This window comes from Microcebus murinus, chromosome 10 (assembly GCF_040939455.1).
Source record: "Microcebus murinus isolate Inina chromosome 10, M.murinus_Inina_mat1.0, whole genome shotgun sequence".
Classification (NCBI taxonomy): Eukaryota; Metazoa; Chordata; class Mammalia; order Primates; family Cheirogaleidae; genus Microcebus; species Microcebus murinus.
Window position 1 is genome coordinate 97,626,007 of NC_134113.1, and position 21,045 is coordinate 97,647,051.

The 21,045-nt window shown below is 44.0% G+C and overlaps 1 protein-coding gene across 1 annotated transcript in view; it reads left to right on the top strand.

Annotated features, from left to right (window-relative positions):
* Positions 1-21,045, top strand: part of CRACR2A (calcium release activated channel regulator 2A) — a 130,628-nt gene that overhangs the window by 38,582 nt on the left and 71,001 nt on the right. Inside the window, exon 2 of the mRNA XM_076007758.1 lies at positions 14,582-14,837. Coding sequence (XP_075863873.1) covers positions 14,582-14,837 — 256 coding nt within the window. The remainder of the gene's footprint in view (positions 1-14,581; positions 14,838-21,045) is intronic.

The following is a 21,045-nucleotide window of genomic DNA, read 5'->3' on the forward strand; positions in this document are numbered from 1 at the left end:
GTCAGTCTGTGTGCATGTTTTCCTCTTTTGTTTATTAGTTTTTTAATTAGAATATAATCTGGGGTGGAAAGAGCCAATCTGATTTCAATAATAATAAATATTAGCTAACACTCTTAAGGTACCACTCTGACCCTTCATCTTACAGATGAGGAAAGTAAAGTTCAGAGAGCTTTAGAAACCTGTCTGTAATCACACAGCTAGTGGCTCCGGCACTTTGGCGTTGGAATTTGTGTTCTTATCCACTGTAGCAAGAGGCCTATCAGAGAAGCGGTGGTGTTTGTCCAGCCTTATCACTATGCATCAAAGAAGCAAACAGCAATCTCATATGGAACAGGGAAAAGTCACATTTGTGGCCTGGTTTGGTTCCTGTGCTAAACACTTGCATCCTGAGCAACAGGTAGTGAAGGAGCCCACAGCTCCACATCTTTGTTCCTCATGGACAGGGTCCACAGCTGCCTCATCTCCCAGCCCACGAGGTCTGCCTAGGCCATGGGGAGCTAGGGGAGGCACAGGCACAAAGAACAGATAATTGACCTGTGGAACGCTGGGGTTTGGTTAAAGCACTTCTCCCCCAAGTCCTAAGATGGATTTATAATGGATTCTGCCCTATAATTTTTTATTCTCAGCTTGACTGTTACTTGTGTATAGGATGCTACTGATTTGGGTACATTGATTTTGTAACCCGAGACTTTGCTGAATTTATTTATCAATTCCAGGTGTCTCTTGGTGGAGTCTTTGGGGTTTTCTAGATACAAGATCATATCATCAGCACAATTAAAACCAACATGAGATATCACCTTATATATAGATATTCCAACATCCCTGTTACAATGTCTATAAGTTTAGAGTTGAGGGAATAGAGTCTAAAAAGGTATAACTACTATTGCCTCTGCACACAGTACTGGAAATACAGAGATTCCTCATTCATGTCAGTGTCTCAATTTCTTTCTTGATGAGAGCCAATTGACTATTGGCAGGTTGAAATTTGCCATGGTGGGAATATTGACACTACAGAAATAGGCAGATGCTACAAATCTGCCCACCCCACCCACCTCAGAAAATTTGTTGTTAAATATTGCAGTGTCTTTTTTTCTTATGTCACTTCTAGGTAGGTTTTTGCCCCTCTCCTCCTACCCCCCTCCCCTCTGCTTGATTTCCAATGACTTTTACCTCCCTCTGTGTACATGTGTGTCCCTTGGTTAGTTCCAATTTATTAGAGAGTACTTGTCTTTGTTTTTCCATTCTTGAGATATTTCACTTAGGATAATGGTAACCAGTTCAATCCAAATTGCCGAAAAGGCATTAATTCATCCTTTTTACGGCTGAGTAGTACTCCATAGTATACATATACCACATTTTGTTAACCCACTCATGAACTGATGGGCACTTGGGTTGATTCACATCTTTGCAATTGTGAATTGTGCTGCAATAAACATTCAGTACAGGTGTCTTTATAAAATGACTTCTTTTCCTTTGGGTAAATACCCAGTAGTGGGATTGCTGGTTCAAATGATAGATCTACTTTTAGTTCTTTGAGAAATCTCCATACTGTTTTCCATAGGGGTTGTATTAGTTTGCAATTCCACCAACAGTATATAAGTGTTCCTTTCTCTCTGCATCCATGCCAGCATCTATTATTTTGGGCCTTTTTAATAAAAGGCATTCTAACAGGGGTAAGGTAATATCTCATTATGGTTTTAATTTTGGTGATGATATGATCTTGTATCTAGAAAACCCCAAAGACTCCACCAAGAGACTCCTGGAATTGATAAATAAATTCAACAAAGTCTCAGGTTACAAAATCAATGTACACAAATCAGGAGAATTTCTATACACCAGTAATAGTCAAGCTGGGAATCAAATTAAAGACTCAATACCATTGACAATAGCTACAAAGAAAATAAAATATCTAGGAATATGCTTAAGCAAGGAAGTGAGAGATCTCTATTTAATACAAGGAGAGCTACCAAACACTGAGTAAAGAAATGGCAGATGACACAAACAAATGGAAAAACATATCATGCTCATGGATTGGTAGAATCAACATTTAAAATGTCCATACTACCCAAAGTGATTTACAGATTCAATGCAATCCCCATCAAAATACCAATGTCATATTTCACAGATCTAGGAAAAATAATTCTATGCTTCATTTGGAACCAGAAAAAGAGCCTGAATAGCCAAAGAAACCTTAGGCAGAAAACAAATCTGTTGGCATCATATTACTAGACTTCAAACTATACTACAAGGCTATAGTAACCAAGTATTGGCACAAAATTAGAAACATAGACCAATGGAACAGAACAGAGAACCCAGATATAAAACCATCTACATACAGCCAACTAATCTTTGACAAAGCAGACAACAACATACTGTGGGGAAAAGAAGCCATATTCAATAAACGGTGTTGGAAAAATTGGATAGCCATGTGCAGAAGAATCAATAGGACCTCTCTCTTTCACCACTGACAAAAATTAATTTAAGATGGATAAAAGACTTAAATGTAAGGCATGAAACCATAAGAATTCTGGAAGAAAATTTAGGAAAAACTCTTCTAGCTATCAGCCTAGGCAAAGAATTTATGACTAAGACCCCAAAGGCAATTACAGCAAAAATGAACATTAATAAATGGGACCTGATTAAATTAAAAGGCTTCTGCACAGCTAAGGAAATAGTCAACAGAGTAAATAGACAACCTACAGAATTGGGGAACATATTCACAAAGTATACATCCAATAAAGGGCTAATATCCAGAATCTACAAAGAACTCAAACAAATCAACAAGAAAAAAAACAAACAACCCTATTAAAAAGTGGGCAAAAGACATGAACAGAAGTTTTTCAAAAGAAGATAGACAAATGGACAACAAACGCATGAGAAAATGCTCAACATCACTAATCATCAGGGATATGCAAATTACAACCACAATGAAACATCACCTTAACCCTGACACCACTTCTGACCCAAATATGCGTCATATCAACTTGGACATTATTTGGAGTTAATGCAGACCCCACAGGTTAAAGGCTCAGTCCCACAATACTGAGCCCACATCAGATACTGATCACAAATCCTAAGTTTCTACCTATACTTCTGAATAACTAGCTATAAATTTAGGAGTTCCCGCAATCCCCTCCTCATATTCCATTTATTAATGGGAAAAAACCTCAAACTCTGAAAAATAATTTAAAGAGATTTATTTTGAGCTGAATCTGAGTGATCTTGACCCAGGGAACATATCTTAAGAAAATGCAGATTAGATAGGTGGGCTACAGTTTGGTTTTATACATTTTAGCGAGATAGGAATTGCAAGTAAAATTATAAATCAATACCTGGAAGATATACATTGGTTTGGCCTTAAAAGGTGGGACATCTGGAAGGGGGGCAGGGCTATAGGTTATAGCTGGTTTCAGAGATTTTTGATTTGTAATTGGTTAAAGAAATAAAAGTTAACATTTACCAAGTGCTTACTGTGTGCCAGGCATGGTTTCTAAGTGCCTAAGTGCCTTCCACGTTTACGTTGCTGAGTCCTCATGTGAGGTAGGTACTGTCATCTGTATTTTACAGATGAGGAAACTGAGGCCTGGAGAGGTTACATGACTCACTTAATGTCACACAGCTAGGAAGGGATTAGTAGACGAAGGCTACTGGCAAGCGTGTGACGGCCTGTGTGTGTCTGTGTCTGTATTTACATGCACTAAAATATAACGAGTGAGACAGTTCACCAAATGAACAGGCCATCAGTGAATCCAGGACAATGTGGCTCTTACCGTTCTGCTCCCATGCAGCTCAAGCAGGGTGGCGTTCCCCTGCCCCTGGAGAGGAAGAAGAGCAATGGAGTTCCCTGGGCTTCCTTTCTCTGCCTTTCCCCACCTCACCCTCTGTGTGCTCTCCCAAGACAGAAGCAGGGGTAGGGCCCGCCTGGTCTGCCATGCGGGTGGTCCAGAGCCTCTCTGTCTCCCACGTCCCCTGCAGCGGATGCCGCCGCCATGCCCTGCCGGCATCCCTGGCGCCTGACCACTTCAGTGTCCTCTGGCAACTTCCAGCTGCCAACTCTGTGTCTCCGCCTAGGCATTTGCCCAGGGCCACAGCACACATGGCCAGCTGGAGTGCTGCGGGGGTGACAGCCCTCGGGAGCAGCCCTTACCCAGGGACCGAGGGTTTGGTGTGTAAGCGCTCCAGCTCTCTGCCTCTTGGGTTGGGTGACTGAGGCATGTTTTCCCCACTGAGTCGCAGAGTTCTCCAGAGGCATGGAGCTCTAGGACCCCATGCCGGGCATCTGGGAGCTGGCTGGGCATGGCACCTGCTGCTGTTGCCTTCCCTTTTGTCTTACTTCTCACTCCCCGAAGCGTGTTTCCTGTCCCGTCCAAACAAACCACTTCCACTCAGATATTTGTCCCAGGGTCTTCTGTGACACCACCTGTTATGGGTTGAGTTGTGTTCCCAAAAAAGATTATGTTGAAGTCCTAGTTTCCAGTACCTTAGAACATAACCTTCTTTCCAAATGGGGTCATTGCAAATGTAGTCAGCAGGTTAAGATGAGGCCGTTAGGGAGGGCCTTTAATCCAGCATGATGGGTCATAAGAGGGAGATGATGTGAAGAGAGACACGCGAAGGAGAGCCCCATGTGACAAAAGAGGCAGAGACTAGAACGATGCAGCTGCAAGCCAGGGAATGCCGAGGATTGATGGCCACCACCAGAAGCCAGGAATGAGTGCGAAGGATCTACCCAGAGTCTCAGAGAGAGCATGGCCCTGCTGACACCGTGATTTTGGGCTTCTAGTCTCCAGAATGAGAGAGGATAAATGGCTGGTGTTTTAAGCCCCCCCAGTTTGTGGCCGTTTGTTACAGCAGCCCTAGGAAACTAACACACCTCCTGTCAAGGCCTTGATTCTTCCTTAACTTGCCCCTTCCTGGGGACCCGCTGTGTGCCGTTCATGGTGAGCACCCCACGTTCATCTGTGTGAGAGCTGCTTTCGAAACCCTTTGCTTAGCAACCCCCACGCCACCCTCTGCAGTGTGACAAGACCCACCTATCTCTGCTTCCTTAGACATTGCCAGCCCAGAGCTAACAATGGGGAGTTTGGGGTGCCGCCGCATGCCGAGTGTCCCTCCCACTGGAGCCTGGGTAATTAAGGAGATTTGAATGGATCCTGGAGATGCTTTTTGGGCCTATTATTTCCTGGCCGCTGCAGGAGGGGTTCAAGGGCAATCAGGGTGACTTAGTGGCTGCTTTCACGTTTGCAACTGGTGTGGTGTGGAAGGAGGTACAGGCTGTCTCCGTCTCCACGGAGCCCAGAGTAAGGGGAAATTAGCTTAGAACCCTAGGAGGGATTTGGGTTTGATCTGTGAACTTTCTCATTGCAGCAGTTACTAAGCTGCTAGAATTATTGTACTTTGGACAACTGGGAAATCTTTCTAGAGATGTTTAAGAGCTGGGTGATTTCCATCTGCATACAAAGGCTTTGGGACCATTCTGAGGGAGAAGAGTGGTCTGGAAACTCCCTCATGAACAGGCAGATAAGAAGTATTTTCTCTTTTCCCCTTGTAATGGTCTTTTCCTTTTGCCTTTAGCAAATCTTCCTTTCATTTCCCCCTTTATGGAGGTACTGTCTGTCGGTCTGATGGAAAATCTCTGAGAGGAAAGCCGTCTGGCCCCAAAATCAAGGCATCTGCGGGTTCCGTCCATAGGTGAGACAGCAGAGCTCATGACCGGGCTTCCACTTTCTTTTGAAATGAAACAGAAGCACTTCTATTGTTGTGTCTTCTTCCATTGCCCTTGAACAAGCCACAGGTGCTCTGCAAAGATTGCAGGCCAAGCCAGGGAGACGTAGGACGAGAGGAAGCTGGGTGGTCTTCAGGAGGGGCTCTGCCTTGCTTCTGTATTTGTAGGGCTTATTTAGCTACCTGCACAGTCAGACGGAGGTTTTCACAGGGAAATTGCTTAATTTTCAGCCATTTTTTTGCTTTCTAGAGTTGAATGTGAAGGGCAGAATTAGGCTCCAATAGGCGGGGCTAGGTTTGCAAGGCCTGGGAGACAGAGGAAGGTCCAGCCCATTCTTCCTTTTTTAAAAAAAAAGATTTATTGAGCTGTTAACATACAATAAACTGCACATATTTAAAGCATACAATTTGATAAGCTTTGATATATCTTTATATGAATAAATAAATAACTCCATGAAACCATCATGGGACCATATATTCATGAACATATCCACATCCCCGAAATATTTCCTCTTGCCCCCTTGTAGTCCTTCTGTCTCACCCCTCTCCACCCTCCTTTATTTTCTGTCACTATAGATTAATTTTTATTTTTTAGAATTTTATATAAATAAAATCATATAGTATGTACTCTTTTTTGTCTGGCTTCTTTCATGCACATGGTTATTTTGAGATTCATTCATTTTGTTGGTTAAAATCAATAGTTCATTCCACTTAATGCAGAGTAGCATTCCATCGTGTATATACCGCAATGTGTTTATCCATTCACCTGTTGATGAACATTTATTTGGGTTGTGGCACATTCATGTACAAGTCTTTGTATGTACATATGTTTTTATTCTCTTGGGTAAATATATTAATAATATATAGGAGTGGGATGGCTAGATCATATGGTAAAAGTTTGTTTGACTTTTTAAGAAACTACCAAATGGTTTCCAACGAGGTTATACCTCTTTGCATTTTCAGCGCAATGTGTGAGAGTTCCAAGTGGTTCACGTCTTTACCAAGACTTGGTATGGTCAATCTTTTTAATGTTAGCCATTCTAATAAGTGTGTAGTAGTATCCTATCATGGTTTTCAGTTGCATTTTCCGTATAACTAATGATATTGAACATCTTTTCATGTAGTTATTTGATATCCATATGTCTTATTTGTTAAAGTGCCTGTTCAAATATTTTGCCCATTTTAAAAAACTGAGTTTTTTTCTTATTAATGAGTTTTTAGAGTTCTTTAAGTATTCTGGATCAAAATCCTATATCATAGGACTTGAAAGAAACAAAGGGATCAAAGGCATTACCAGGATTTAGGGCAAAATAACTTGAAGAATAGAGTTGTCATGGAGAAAAATGAAAGAACATTTGTCCATGGTGGAGAGAAGATTGAAAAAACTTAAACTGGGAAATCTTAAATTAGGGAAGCATCAGGATATAGATGTTTCTTAAGACATGATACTGGATGAGATCACTTAGGAAGCAAAGATAGAAGAGGTCCAGGAATTGAGCCCTTGGGCCTGCCCACATTTAAAGACTGGGAGATGATGGACCAGGAGAGTCTGGGAAGGAGGGAGCAAACAGCCACGTGTGTGTAGGAGGCCATGTGTGTGCAGGAGGCCATGTGTGTGCAGGAGTCCACGTGTGTGCAGGAGGCCACGTGTGTGCAGGAGGCCACATGGAAAACAGACAAGTGTTTCAAAGAGAAGAAAGTTCTCAATGGAGATGGATGTTGCAGATAGGTCCAGTAAATGAGAACTGAGCAGTCACCACTGGTCCAGCAACCTGGATGCCACTTCTGATCTTATGAAGAAAAGGGGTGGTGGCATGGCAGATGTGAAGATAAAAATCAAGTAAGCTCATGAGGTAAGAAGAAGATACATTGGAGACTCTGAGTATAATAAATTGTTTCAAAGAATTAGGTGAAAAACATGCATATAGAGTAGCATTCTTTCTCTCTGCCACCCAATGAAACAATTTTCTTAAAGCTAAACTTAAATCTTACTTTTTCCTTGAAGACTTCTTAGATTATTCCAGCTCTTCTGAAATCCTACCCGTATTTCCATGTGGTCATACAATTTAGCACTATATGTATTAAAACTTTATATAGTTTTCTAAGGGGTTTCTTGACAGTCTCCCAGTCCTCAAACCGCATCAAAGAACTCTGGGGTACCACAGTAAACTCACAGGGGCACCGTGTGATATTTTTAATTTTTGAAGGAAACAAAGTGATACTTAACATTACTTGCATATCAGGTAGACTACTTTCTCAAGGTAGTTCACAGTTTCAATAATATATTATTCTCCTTCAATGATGTTACAGCTTGGCAAAGCTGGATCTTCTATGCTTGCTGTGATAAAAAGCGAATACCACGTGAAAATCAATGTAAACTAGAAAGTGAGGGTGGCAGCATCATAAATGTCTCTGGGATTTGAGAGATTGTACAATGCCCAAAAGATGCATACAGCCCCTTAGTAAGAATAAAATAAAATATTTTTTTCAAGAAAACCCTATATCACATATGTGTTTTGGAAATACTTTGTCCCAGTCTGTGGCTTGTGATGCGTTTCAAAGAGCAGAAGTTTTACATTTTGATTAAGTGCAATGTATCAGGTTTCTTTTTTTAAAAAAAGATTGAACTATTGCTGGTGGATCAAAGAAGTCTTTACCTAAGCTAAGGTCACACAGACGTTTTCATCTTGAAGTCTCATATTTTTAGGTTTTACATTTAGGTCTATGATATATTTGGAGTTAATTTTTGTATATAGTACAAGACATGAGTTGAAATTCTTTTTGTAATGGATATTCAATTGTTCCAGTACCATTTGTTGAAAAACTATCATTTATCCTCTGAATTGCCTTGAATCTTTGTAAAAAATCAGTTATGTATATGGGTTTATTTTTGGATTCTCTGTTATATCTTCTGTTCCACTTATCTATTTCTGTGTCTTTATACTAATACCACACTGTCTTGATTACTATAGGTGTATGGTATGTCTTGAAATGCAATAGTGTTAATCTTCTAAATTTGTTCTTCTTTTCAAAGTTTTGGCTATTCTAGGTCCTTCGTATCTCCATATGAATTTTAGATCATATCAATTTCTACAAAAAAAGAAAGCCTGGTGGGATTTTGACTGGGATTGAGAGAAACCTATTAAATTTAGGAAGAAATGACATCTTATTAATATTGAGTCTCTCAACCCATGAACATGGTGTATCCATCCATGTTTTTAGGTTGTTTTAAAATTGTCTCATCAATATTTTGTAGTATTCAGTGTGCAAGTATTACATGTCCTTTGTCAGATATATACCTAATTATCTCATATTTTTGATGCTCTTATAAATGATATTTTCATCTCAATTTAAATTTTTTCTTTCCATTATATGAAATACAATTAATTTTTGTGTATAGAGTGTGTGTCCTGCAAGCTTGTCAAACTAATTTATTGGTTCTAGTAGCTTTTATTGAATTTCATCAGATTTTTTTACATGCTTTCTGGGAATAAAGATTATTTTACTTTTTCTTTCCAATCTGAAAGCTTTTTATTTATTTTTCTTGCTTCATTGAACTGGCTAGAAGAATCTCCAAAACAATGTTTAATAGAAGAGGTAGGAGCAGACATTCTTGTCTTTTCCTTGACCCTAGGAGAAAATTACTTGGTCTTCACCATTAAGTATGATGTTAGCTGTTGATTTTTTTGTAGATTTTCGATTTCATGTTGGGCAAGTTACTTCCTTACTATTTGAAAATCAATAATGTAATTCATCATTATTTACAAATGTAAAAAATAAAATTTATGATCATCTCAATAGGTGCTCTCTTAAGAGTGGATTTTTTGAAATACTTTTTCTGCACCTATTGAGATGATCATAAATTTTATTTTTTACATTTGTAAATAATGATGAATTACATTATTGATTTTCAAATAGTAAGCCACATTCTTGCATTTCTGGCATAAGCCCTACTTGGTCATGATGAATTATCCTTTTTAGATATATTATATTCAATTTGCTAAAATTTCTTAAATAATTTTTACATCTATGTTCACAAGGGACATTGACTGATATTTTTCTTTTCTCATAATGTCTTTGTCCTATTTTGGTATCAGGATAATGTTAGTCTCATAAAATATTTTGGGAAATATTTGCCACTCTTCAATTTTCTGGAAGAGTCTATGTAGAATTGGTATTAGTTTTCTTTAAATATTTGGTAGAATTCACCAATTTAGCTATGTGGGCCTAAAGTTTTCTTATGGGAAGATTTTTTTTAAACTATCAGTTCAAATTCTTTAATAGAGATAGGGTTATTTATGTTATCTGTTTCTCCTTGAGTGAGCTTTGTTTGATATTTAGTGTTTTTCAAGGAATTTTCATATCTCATCTAAATTGTCAAATTAGTTGGCATAAAGTTATTCATAATATTCTCTTCTTAGCTTTTTAATATCTGTAGAACCTGTAATGGTGGCACTTCTTATATTCCTGATATCATAATTTGTGTCTTCTGTCTTTACTGAGCTTCTTAAAGAACCAGCTTTTGGTTTTGTTGATTTTTCTGTTTTCTATTTCAATTATTTATTCTCCAATCTTATTTCTTTTCTTTGCTTTACTTTGGGTTTAATTTGCACTGCTTTTTCTAGTTTCTTAAAGTAGAATCTGAGGTTATTAATTTGAGACCTTTCTTTTTTCCTAATATATATAATTAAATATATATGAATATAAATTTTTCTTGAGTACTGCTTTAGCAGTATCCATTTGATATATGGTCATATATCATATATGTGATATATGTGATATCATGTATATGATAATATATCAAATTTGATATATGATATATACAATTATTTTCATTTGATTTCCCCTTTCACTTTTTACTTTGACCCATGAATTACTTAGAAATATGTTATTTTATTTCCAAATATTTGAAATTTTCCACATTATTGGTTTCTAATGTAACTCCATTGTGGTCACAGTACATACTTTGTACAAACTGAATCCTTTTAAATTTATTAAGCCTTATTTTATGATCCAGAATATGGACTATCTTGGTAAATATATTCCATGTGTACTTTGAAAGAAAGTATATTCAGCTGTTGTTGGGTGGAGTATTCTATAAATGTCAATTAAGTCAAGATGATTGATAGTGTTATTCAGATCTTCTCTATCCTCACTGATATCTGTCTATTTGTTTTTATTAATTATTAAGAGAGGGTTATTGAAATCTTTGAGTATGATTATGGCTTTGACTACTTTTCCTTTCAGTTTTATCAGTTTTGGCTTTATGTATTTTGAAGCTCTGTTATTAGGTACATAAATGTTTAGGATTATTGTACCCTATTGCTGAGTTGACTTCTTTGACATCATGAATTGACTTTCTTTATTCCCATTAATATTCTTTGTTCTTTACTCCTACTTTGCCTGATATTAAGATGCAACATTCTCTTAACTAATATTAATGTGGGGTATATCTTTTTCCAGTGTTTTGCTTTTAACCTCTTTGTGTCTTTATATTTAAAGTACGTTTCTTGCAGGCAGTTGGGTTTACCTCAACATAGGTATTTTGCCAGACTCTGCCTGGGTCTCCCCTCCCTATGCCATGACCTAAAAACTCTTTAGGCAATAAGGTGGGGCAAACATGGGGCTCATTTTGTTTGTTTCCTATCTCTCAGGAACAGGGTTTAAACTAGTGTGAGCAAGTTTACCCCTATGGTGAAAAATTTAAGACAGTAATCACTATCAGATGTACAACTTAGAGAATGAATGGCTTCTTAGATTTTATACCCTAGGCAGCTTACTCTTAGGAAGGCACTCATTCTCAGGATTGTGCAAATGCTGGATTAGCACCTGAGAGTGAATGTTTCCTTTAATTTTGCACCTTAAGGTCCTCATTTAGCTCACCATAGTGCTGACCCTGCTTAAGGATCACTGTCCTTCATTGCCTGATGTCTAGTTTCTTGAAAACCATTTTTAAAAATATATTATGCCTGGATTGTTGGTTATTTCTAACCAACAAGGAGGGTCAATTCAGTCCCTGTTACTCCATCTTTTATGGAAATGGAAGTCTGGACATACTTGTTATGAGATAAAAATCACACATATAGAGCTACCTGAGTGAAATGCAAATGTTTGCAGGCTTCCCTGTGAAGAGTTCAGCAAAAGATTAGTCTTTCTTCATTTAACAATAAATGAGCACCTACTATATACCATTTTCTAGGCTAGAAACTGGGGTTAAAATCAAATAGGACCTCAAATGGTACCTGTCTACCATAGTTGGCTTTAGAACTATTAGATTGGCGCTTTTATACCATGTATCACCTGTGACCAGGTGGGCAGAAATAAGCGGAAGGTGGTCTAGGGAACGTGGAAAGCCAATGAAAGTCAGATCAGAAACTGAGAGATCATCTCCACTAGTTCCCAGGCCCAGCACGGCTCAAGGACTCACTTAAGCTCACACAGCTAGCAGTAGTACTTGATTGCTATGTAGTCTATTTAGGACTCAATCCAAAACACCTTCCCTGCATTGTCAGCCACCATTATTGAAATCCCACCATCAGAGACCCATCCACTAATGGCAGGGGCCATGTCCTATTTATGTTTATGGTTCTCAGTGTTAGTTCAGAGCCTGCTGCATTGATAATCAGTAGATGGAAACGAATATGTGAATGAAGTACAGATGTGCCTACTAAAATGATGAATATGCCTCTCAGAGGTGACTTAGATTATTACCAGCTGGGGATGAGTAACTTGAGAGCAAGCCCACAACTGGGAATCATGATAGGAAGGCAATGTGGTGTAGTAGAAGAGGTCTCTAACTGTGCTGGACCTTGATCCAAGTCACTTAACCTCTCCAAAACTCAGTTTCCTCATCTGTATCTTGGGAATCCTAATCATACTTAACCTTTTAGGAGAGTATCAGGTTCCAAGAGGATGAAGCATGCTAGGGGGTCTGGCAATAGAACATTCTCAAGGAATGACAGGTTTTCTGGGAGCAGCAGGTGGGAGTGGGGGGGGCCTACCAGGGGCGTAGACCTTGCAGACAGAGTCCTGGCACGGTACCAGGAAGACAGCAGGCTGCTCTGCTCCTGTGGTGTATTCCAGAGTTCACGATACCACCGCCCTTATCGCAAGCCCTTCCAGTCGCACTGCGTGTGGGTGTCCTAGGCGGTGCACGTAAAGCCGCACAGGTGCAGCCCTGCCCCTCAGGACTTGCATGCAAGGCAGCTCCCTCTGGGGAAGACAGAATAAAACTGTTGAACCTGCACAGGATTAGCAGTGGCCAGTTCACACCACACAGGGATGACGAGAAAGAGCATTTCCCGATAGAGGAGTCAGAGTGGGAATTTCACGTGCAGCCTCATAGAGTGAGGGGTGCAGTCTGCTCTGTTTCGCCAAGGCTCTGTTACAGGGAGTTCATTCCTGAGGACGGCAGGCCTTCCGCTCTGGCCTACAGCTCTTGACAAATCCAGCAGGTGGAAGATGTGGGCTGAGATCAACAGGGTTTAGATTGCTCTGGATGTGGTATAGCTGAGCCAGAGAGGCCCAGAGCTCGGTAATCAGGGAAACCTGCCTGGTGGAACAGTGACTTTTCCACCTTTTTTACTCACATGGGTGCAAGAGATATGGTCCAGGCTATCACGTCCTCTAGCCCCCCACCAGATACACTGCAGTGCATATCTATATTTTTAAATTCAAGTGTTATCATGTATTTAAACTATAGACCTATTCTACTTCCAGAAAGTCTTCATATGGAAAAGTTAAAAGATATTTTTATTTCTTTTTATCACATTAACCCAATTTTTCATTAATAACATTTTATGGTTGGGGATTTCACAGACTCACAGACTGTCAGAGCTAGAAGGGACCTTGAAGACAAATGGGTCCATTCTTCTCCTTGCACAGATGAGGAAACTGAGTCCCACACAGGTACTGACTTGTTCAAGGTCATGTAGGTAGCAGTGGAGTCTGGACTAGAAGCCAGGTTTCTGGCTTCTTCCAGCCTTCTTCCGCATCATGTTGCAAGACACCCTCTGAAAACACGCCGGGATAGGCTTTAAGTAATTGAGATGTGTGATTTGTGATTCGGTTTTGGCTGCCTAAGGTTGTCACCAAGCCAGGCCTGGCAAATCCTCTATAACATGAAGCTCCTCGGGGATGGGGTGCACTTTCTCCTACCTGAACTGCAGCACTCACAGCGCGGGCAGAGGTCTTCGGCATGGGGTAAGAGCCCCCCAAGAACTTGTTGGCTGTGCGTGATGCAGGAGAGAGTTCCTCTACCTGAGGGGAGCTCCCATGCTTGGCCATGTTGAGGAGTCGGGCCGGGGTGGGGTTAAGATCAAATACAAGTTATCAGAGCTTGCTTTTAAACCTCAGCGTTTGCATTAACTTGCTATGTGATGTCGGGCAAGTCACTCAATGTCTTTGAGCCTCAGTTTGCTCCTTTGTGAAATGGAGATGATTATCTCAGAGGGGTGTGGGCATTACATGAAGGAGAGAGGGGAGGACGTGGTGTGGTGCCTGCCTCGAAGGAAACACTCAAAAATGGCAGCTAGTCTCTCGAGATCTGTTTTGTTGTTTGGTTGTTTAAATTGGGAGAGATTGTTTTCCAGCTTCCCCTACTCAACCTCCTTTCAGTCTGGAAATGTCTGTTTTCTTTCCACACTCCTCTCTTCTCCCCTTGATGGGCTGGCTGACCTAGTAGCGACAGTGGTCACAGGTCTCCCGTCGTCCTGAGCTCCTGCTGACTCAGAGGGGGCTGGCAGAGGCGTCGGGACACAGTGGCGCGTGCTGTGCGCTGCACTGCCATCCCCTCGCTCCTCGCCGGCCTCCCTCCCGCCCTCCACGCTCACTGCTCTCTCCCATCTTCCGTGTTCAGGTTCTGCGAAGACTTGAGGAAGCTGAAAATCCGGATGGCTACGCCTGATGGGAAGGGGGTCTCCGGACCCCAGACCCAGAGACCTGGCCTGGCGCCGCAGGGGGGCAGGGCCTGCCTGGATGCCCTGGACAGCCGGGAGCAGAGGGAGACGCCGGAGCAGGCGCCAGGCCGGCTGGCCGTGCTGCGGAAGGCGCAGGAGTTCTTCCAGACCTGTGATGCAGAGGGCAAGGGCTTCATCGCCAGGAGGGATATGCAGGTAAGAGGGGTCCCAGGAGGGCCTGCGCACCTGGAAGGCCAAGCGGCATGGGCCTCTTTGTCTTGGGTTAGGGCTTGCCCCACTGGAGGTGACGTTCTTCACAGAAAAGATGTGGTCAGTTGTGCCCTGGAAGTATGCATCTGACCAAACTCTCCTGGGTTCATTCTACCTGCTGTCAGACTCAGGGTTTGTTTCCTGCTCTGACTCAGCAACCCCAGGATTATGGGAAATGGTGATAGTAACATACGGGACTTAAGACAGACACAGAGAAGAGCCTTCTGAAACTAAAGGCAGAAAGACAACAACTTGAGTTATAACAAAGTCATTCCTGCTGTGTACGCCTTAGAAATGGCTCCAGTATCAGGTGCAGCTCCGGGAGGAAGACTTTCCGGAGGTCACCTTGCCTCTCAGCCTCAAACCCAGCCACCATAACCCCCAGAAGCAGTCCAGGGAGGGGCGGCGTGCAGAGCCTCAGTGCACACCGTTGCCTCTGCAGGGCTCGGCAACGCTTTGATAAGGTCCAGAGAATAAGCTTTTCAGGCTCTGTGGGCCATACCGTCTCTGTTGTAACTGTTGAACCGCACAACTCTGCTGTAGCGCAAAAGCAGCCACAGGCAGTGTGGAAACAAACGAGCCTGTTGTATTCCAACAAATATTTATGGACACTGACATTTGAATTGTATATAATTTTTACATGTTGTCAAATATTATTCCTCTTATTCCTCTTATTATTATTATTGGCCTTTTTTTCAACCATGTAAAAATAAAAAAACCTTTCTTAGGTCACTGGCCGCACAAAACCAGGCGGTGGCCAGGGCTCGCCCAGGCAGAGTGTGCCCGGCCTGCTCCGCCGCCTTCCCACTGTCAGCATCGAACGCCCCTCAGTGTCTTACCTGAGTCTCTAGCTGCAGGCAGGGCTTCGCCCAAACGTGGAAGAAAGCACAGGCCCCACTGGAGGACTCTGAGAGCAACGCTTCCCCCCGCCTCTCCTCGCTGGCTCCGCCAGGGCGTGTTTTGTAGGGGTGCGCACCGCGCTGTTGGGGAGACCTACGATGGCCAGGTCCTTTCTTTAAGCCTAGTTTTTAGAATACGCTAAAATTGGGTGGTGAGGAGTAGAGCCCGTTAGTGTCCGCCTTGTCCCTGCTCGCGCACGTGAGCTGCGAGGCGTGACCCAGATGAAGCAGGATCGCGGGACGGCGCCTTCCTGCTTCTCCCAGAGCCAGTCGCCGGCCAGCCGTCATTGTACAAACGGAGGAGAAGGAGCTCGGGAATAGCGCAGGCTCAGCCACAAGAGAGCCCGGCCCATTTTCACTTGCAGCAGTGACTGCCCGTCAGTGTCGGTCACTAAAACACGTCCCCAAAGGCGCCTGCCCACGGAGGGCCAGATTCAGTGTGTTTTGAGGAAACCTCTGACAGGCTCCTGTCTGTGGACTTCATAATTGTCACTCGCAGGTCGGTGGTCGTCAGTACTGGCCTTCACAGCACGCTTAGCTTTTCATTGTCCCCTCAAGAAAGAAAGAAAAGGGACTCACCGTCCAGCGCAGCCTCTCCCTGGCCGTGTCTCCCGGCTGACGCTCAGTGAACCTGCTCTTCGGTGGAGGCAGGAAGGGCCATGGCGAATTTAAACGGTCGAGGGTAAATTTAAAGAAATCCTTTGTATTTGACTTGGAATGCCATGGGAAACATCGGGTCCCAGAGATTCCTGCTCAGCCTTCCTCCCCAGTCCGCAGTCCCGATGAGGTGGGAGGACCAGGGGTGGGCGAGCCACCAAGCAGAGACTGTGCATCCCAGGTGTTTATTTCTGCCATCTACATAATTTTCTGAAGGTTTTTCTGGGCCTGTGGACAGTCAAGCATTTGAAACTTCCAGTTCTTCAGGCCAAGCAAGTGCAGTCCAGAAAGAAGACAGCTTGTCGTCTAAGCCCCATCTCTCTGGCTACTTTCCCTGGCTGTGTCTGGGGAGATGGGCTGAGAGGAGACGTGTGAATAAGAGAAGCAACCCTCTCATAGCTGCCTCTGGCTCTCTGTGCAAAGCCCTCGTTTCCCTCGGTTCTCCTGGGATGGGTCCTCCAGGTACCTACGCACTGGCGTGTGGCTTGCACACACAGTGGTTGTGCGGGTGCAGTCACCCCCTTTGGTTGGTGTCCAGCTCCTTGCACCAGGCCACCTCTGTCTTTTTTACCCTGGGCTCCCAGCACTGCCCCATGGGAACTGACAAGGGGAGAGCTCACGTGCTTCATGTATGCACAGCTCAGCAACCAGGGACGTCCTTTACAGCAGAGGGTGGTCCCCAAGGAAGGAGAGGCTGTGGGCCGAGGGGAGGGAGAACACAGAGTTGGAGGAGCCGGTGGAGAAGCAGGGCTGGAAGGAAGTCACGGAGAGCTTGCAGTTGTGCTGAACACGGAGCGGGAGGGGCAAGCTCCTCCCCCAGTGCTCTTTTTCTTCTTTCTTATTAAAAAAGTCCATTTGCGGGCAGTGTGATCGACACTTTGTTTGTGTAGACTGGACACAAACAAGAACAGGAGCAGAAGCAGGAGACTTGGCTCCCATGGTCTGTGCCCACCGGGAAGTAGCCAGCCCACCCAGCTAGAGCAGGGACCACAGAAAGAAGGGACAGCATCCTGGAAGCCGTTTTTAACTGAGGTCCCTGAGAACCCTGGAGAAAGCCGGGAGGAACCGGAAGTGGGCCGCACTGAGCCAGCTCTGTGCTTGGGCTGCATGTGCAGACGGTCTGCTCCAGGGAGGCAGGTGGTGAACACCGCCCGTGGGGTTTAGAAAGCCCTCAGCCTCACCAGCGCCCCTCAGGTCTCACACCGTCCGCCACAAGGAACCTCTCTGGGTGTCGTGGGACCCTCGGGCAGAGTTGGAGTTGGTGTTGCTCTGTAGGGTTGGGTCTGTTGCAGTACCCTAGCTTCCTGTGGGCTGGTCAGTCCTGCCTCAGAGGGAAAGAGGGACCAAAAAGGACCAGGCTGGAGAGGGTACGAAGGGACTCTGTTAGCTGGGAGAGGGAGGTGGGGAGAGGACGGGCAGGAAATGGCTCTGAAAAAACCCAGAGCCTCAAAAATCCTGTTTCCCTGATGTTTTTGAAGAGTAAAATGACTGTCTATCAACACCAACTACCTACCTCCCCAACACTGCCCCAAATTCCTGGCTCAGCCAAACTGTTAAAAATCATTTAGGTAGCCTAGAGGACCCAGGTTAAAAAAAAAAAAAAATCATTTAGGGCTTGGCAGACTGACCGGCTCTGGCCCAGGACCTGCTCCGTAAGAAAAGTGTTACTAGAACAGAGCTGTGCTCGTTCCTCTGCGCGTGCCGGTGGCAGAGCTGAGCAGCTGTGACAGAGAATGAATGGCCACAAAGCCAAAAATACGGACTTCCTGTTCCTTACAGAAAAGGATGGCTCCTGATTTAGGTTAACAAGAAAACTTTTAAAGGCTTTTGTAGTAAATTGACTTGGGTTTTAATCCTGAATCTGCAACTTACTAGTAATGTGCATTTGTGTAAGTCTCTTAACCCCTCTAGGCCATAGTTTCTCAGCTGTGAATTATTAACAGCTACCTCGCAGCATCAGAAGAGAATTAAATGAGCTTAAGCATGCAGAGCGCTTAGCTCTGAGGCGGACCTGGGAATCCCTCCATAAACACCCTGTGTCTGAACCATGTCTTAGCCCAATCCCTGGTATCTTCCGCACGCACTGTGATTTTAATTGTGTAAAATACACGTAACACAAAATTTACCGTCATAACTGCTTTTAAGTGTGCAGTTCAGTGGCATTAAGTACACTCACTATGTTATACAACCATCATTATCCATCTCCAGAGCTCTTCATCTTGCAGAACAGAAACTCTACCCCTGCTGAACAACTCCCCACACCCCTACGCCTTGGCCCCTGGCAGCCACCATTCTACTTTCTGTCTCTACGAATGTGACTACTCTGGGTACCTCATATGAGTGGGTTCAGACAATATTTGTCCTTGTCATTTGTCGTGACTAGATTTTACTTAGCATAGTGTCCTCACATTTCATCCGTGTTGTAGCATGCATCAGAACTTTTCTTTTTTAAGGCTGAATAATATTTCACTGTATGTTTAGACCACATTTTGTTTACTTATTCATCTGTTGATAGACACTTGGGGTGGCCCTTGGCTACTTACAAATAATGTTGCTGTGGACTTGAATGTACAAATATCTGTTCAAGTCCCTGCTTTCAATTCTTTTGAGTATATAATACACCCAGAAGTGAAATTACTGGATCATATAATAATTCTATTTCTAATTTTTTTTGAAGAAACACCATACTGTCTTCCACAGTGGCTGCACCATCACACTGTGATTTTAAGTGTGAGTCATCTGTCCTGCCTCACAAATAAAGGGCATTGCTGCTGAAAGGGCACCTTTCACTGGTATCCAGCTGCTGCTGTTCTCGTTTGTGTCCAGTCTACATGACTGGCAGCAGTTTTGCCTCCTACAGGACATTTGGCAACGTCTGGGGACAGTTTTGATTGAAATGACTAGAGAGGGAGGTGCTACTGACACCTAATAGGCAAAGGCTAGGAGAGCCGCTAAATACCCTACAGCACACGGGACAGTCCCTCCCCTGCCTCCCCCACCGCCCCCACACAAAGAATTATCCATTTCAAAATGTCAGTAGTGCAGAGACTGAGAAGCCTTGGTCCATACCACACAATTGACCGAGCCAAGCACATCAATACACAAAGCAAGATAAAGGCAGATCCAGCCGTCCCAGACACAGATGCTGCACATGTCCTGAAAATGCTTGTATAGCTGAGCTAAATCACAAGGAAGAGGGTGGCTGGAAGAGGGGTCTGAACAGAATGCTGTAGATTCCTCAAAAGGAGCAGGAGTTCACTTCTGGCCGTGAAGATGGATCTCCTCTGGTTATCTCTTCGGTGAAAGTTTCACTTGAGCGTGTTTGAAGCTGTGCAACCGTATGCTTTAAGCTACATGGTGCATGTTACTGGGCTGGTGACCAGGAAGGTAAAAACGTCTGGCTGGAGCACAACAAAAGACATTCTTTTTCCATGGCTGCAGGGCCTGGGTCCTCAGCACTGCTGCTGCGGGGTGCCTCCTGTCCCAGGCCCCGGGGGTCCCCAGCCTAGGAGACCTTGCCAAGGTTAGCAGTTGGGCTGGAGTGAGTGAGGTCTAGACCAGCGCTCTGTGATGGCAGTTCAGGATCTCCTGCCGTCACCCTTAGTCACGCTTGTATTTATGCTTTATCTACTCTGTTTGCCAGCACTGGGCTAGGTCCGGGGACACAGTAGTGAGCAGTGCATGAAGCTGCTGTCGTCAGAGCGCAGTGGGAGCTGGCGCGTCTATCAGTATTTAACATGCTAACCGAGCTAAGACTTACGAAGGAGACAAAGGTAGCTTGGGAGCCTGTACAACCAGACCTGACCGAGGGGGTCACAAAGGCCTTGCCGAGGAAGCGCTGCAGAAGCTGAGAGTGAAGAGGGAATCGGGAGTTGAGGGCGGAGGGGCGGCCGGTGTGCAGAGGAGCTGGAAGAGCTCCTTGGGCCACAGCAGTGGGACTGGGCGAGCTGACTCCTCCCGTCTCCTCGTTCCCTGCCTGCCCTTCCAGGCACGCGGAAATGCTGAGTGAAAAAGGGTCTCTGGAAGGCTGGCTCTTGGCAGTGCGGGGAAGGGGAAGGGACTTTGTACCTTGTTCTGATGGTGGTGGTGCTTGTGTAGGTGGTGAAGGGAGGGCTACAGAATGGGTGCTGGGAGGCATCAGAGCACCGCTGTAGCCTGGGTGGGTTCCTTTCCCAGCTCCGGCCTCCACTGGGACTCGGCCCCTCTCAGAGCCTCACAGGCCTATTGCACAGTGGAATAAATGATCCTGTTGCCCCCACCCTGCTTATATGGCTTAGTTAAAAGTGTTGACAGCACTAGGTGCCCAGGGGTTCATCCCAGAATAAGTTGGTTTTATATGGCTCTGCAGGCCCCAGGAAGAGAAATAAATAAAAGATAATTATGGTTATCAAGACTAAAAGACTTTCCAAGTAGGACCAACGAAAGAAGGTCACAGAGTCCTGTGCGGTACAGCTTGCAGAGAAGGCCGAGGGGGCAGGCAGTGCTAATTTGCCGGGATGAGAAAAGTAAGAATTACTTGGAACATATTAATATTGCTTTCCTCATTTTCACTGACAACAGAATGAAGAAGCTGGCTTGAGAGATGGCAGAGAAGGCGT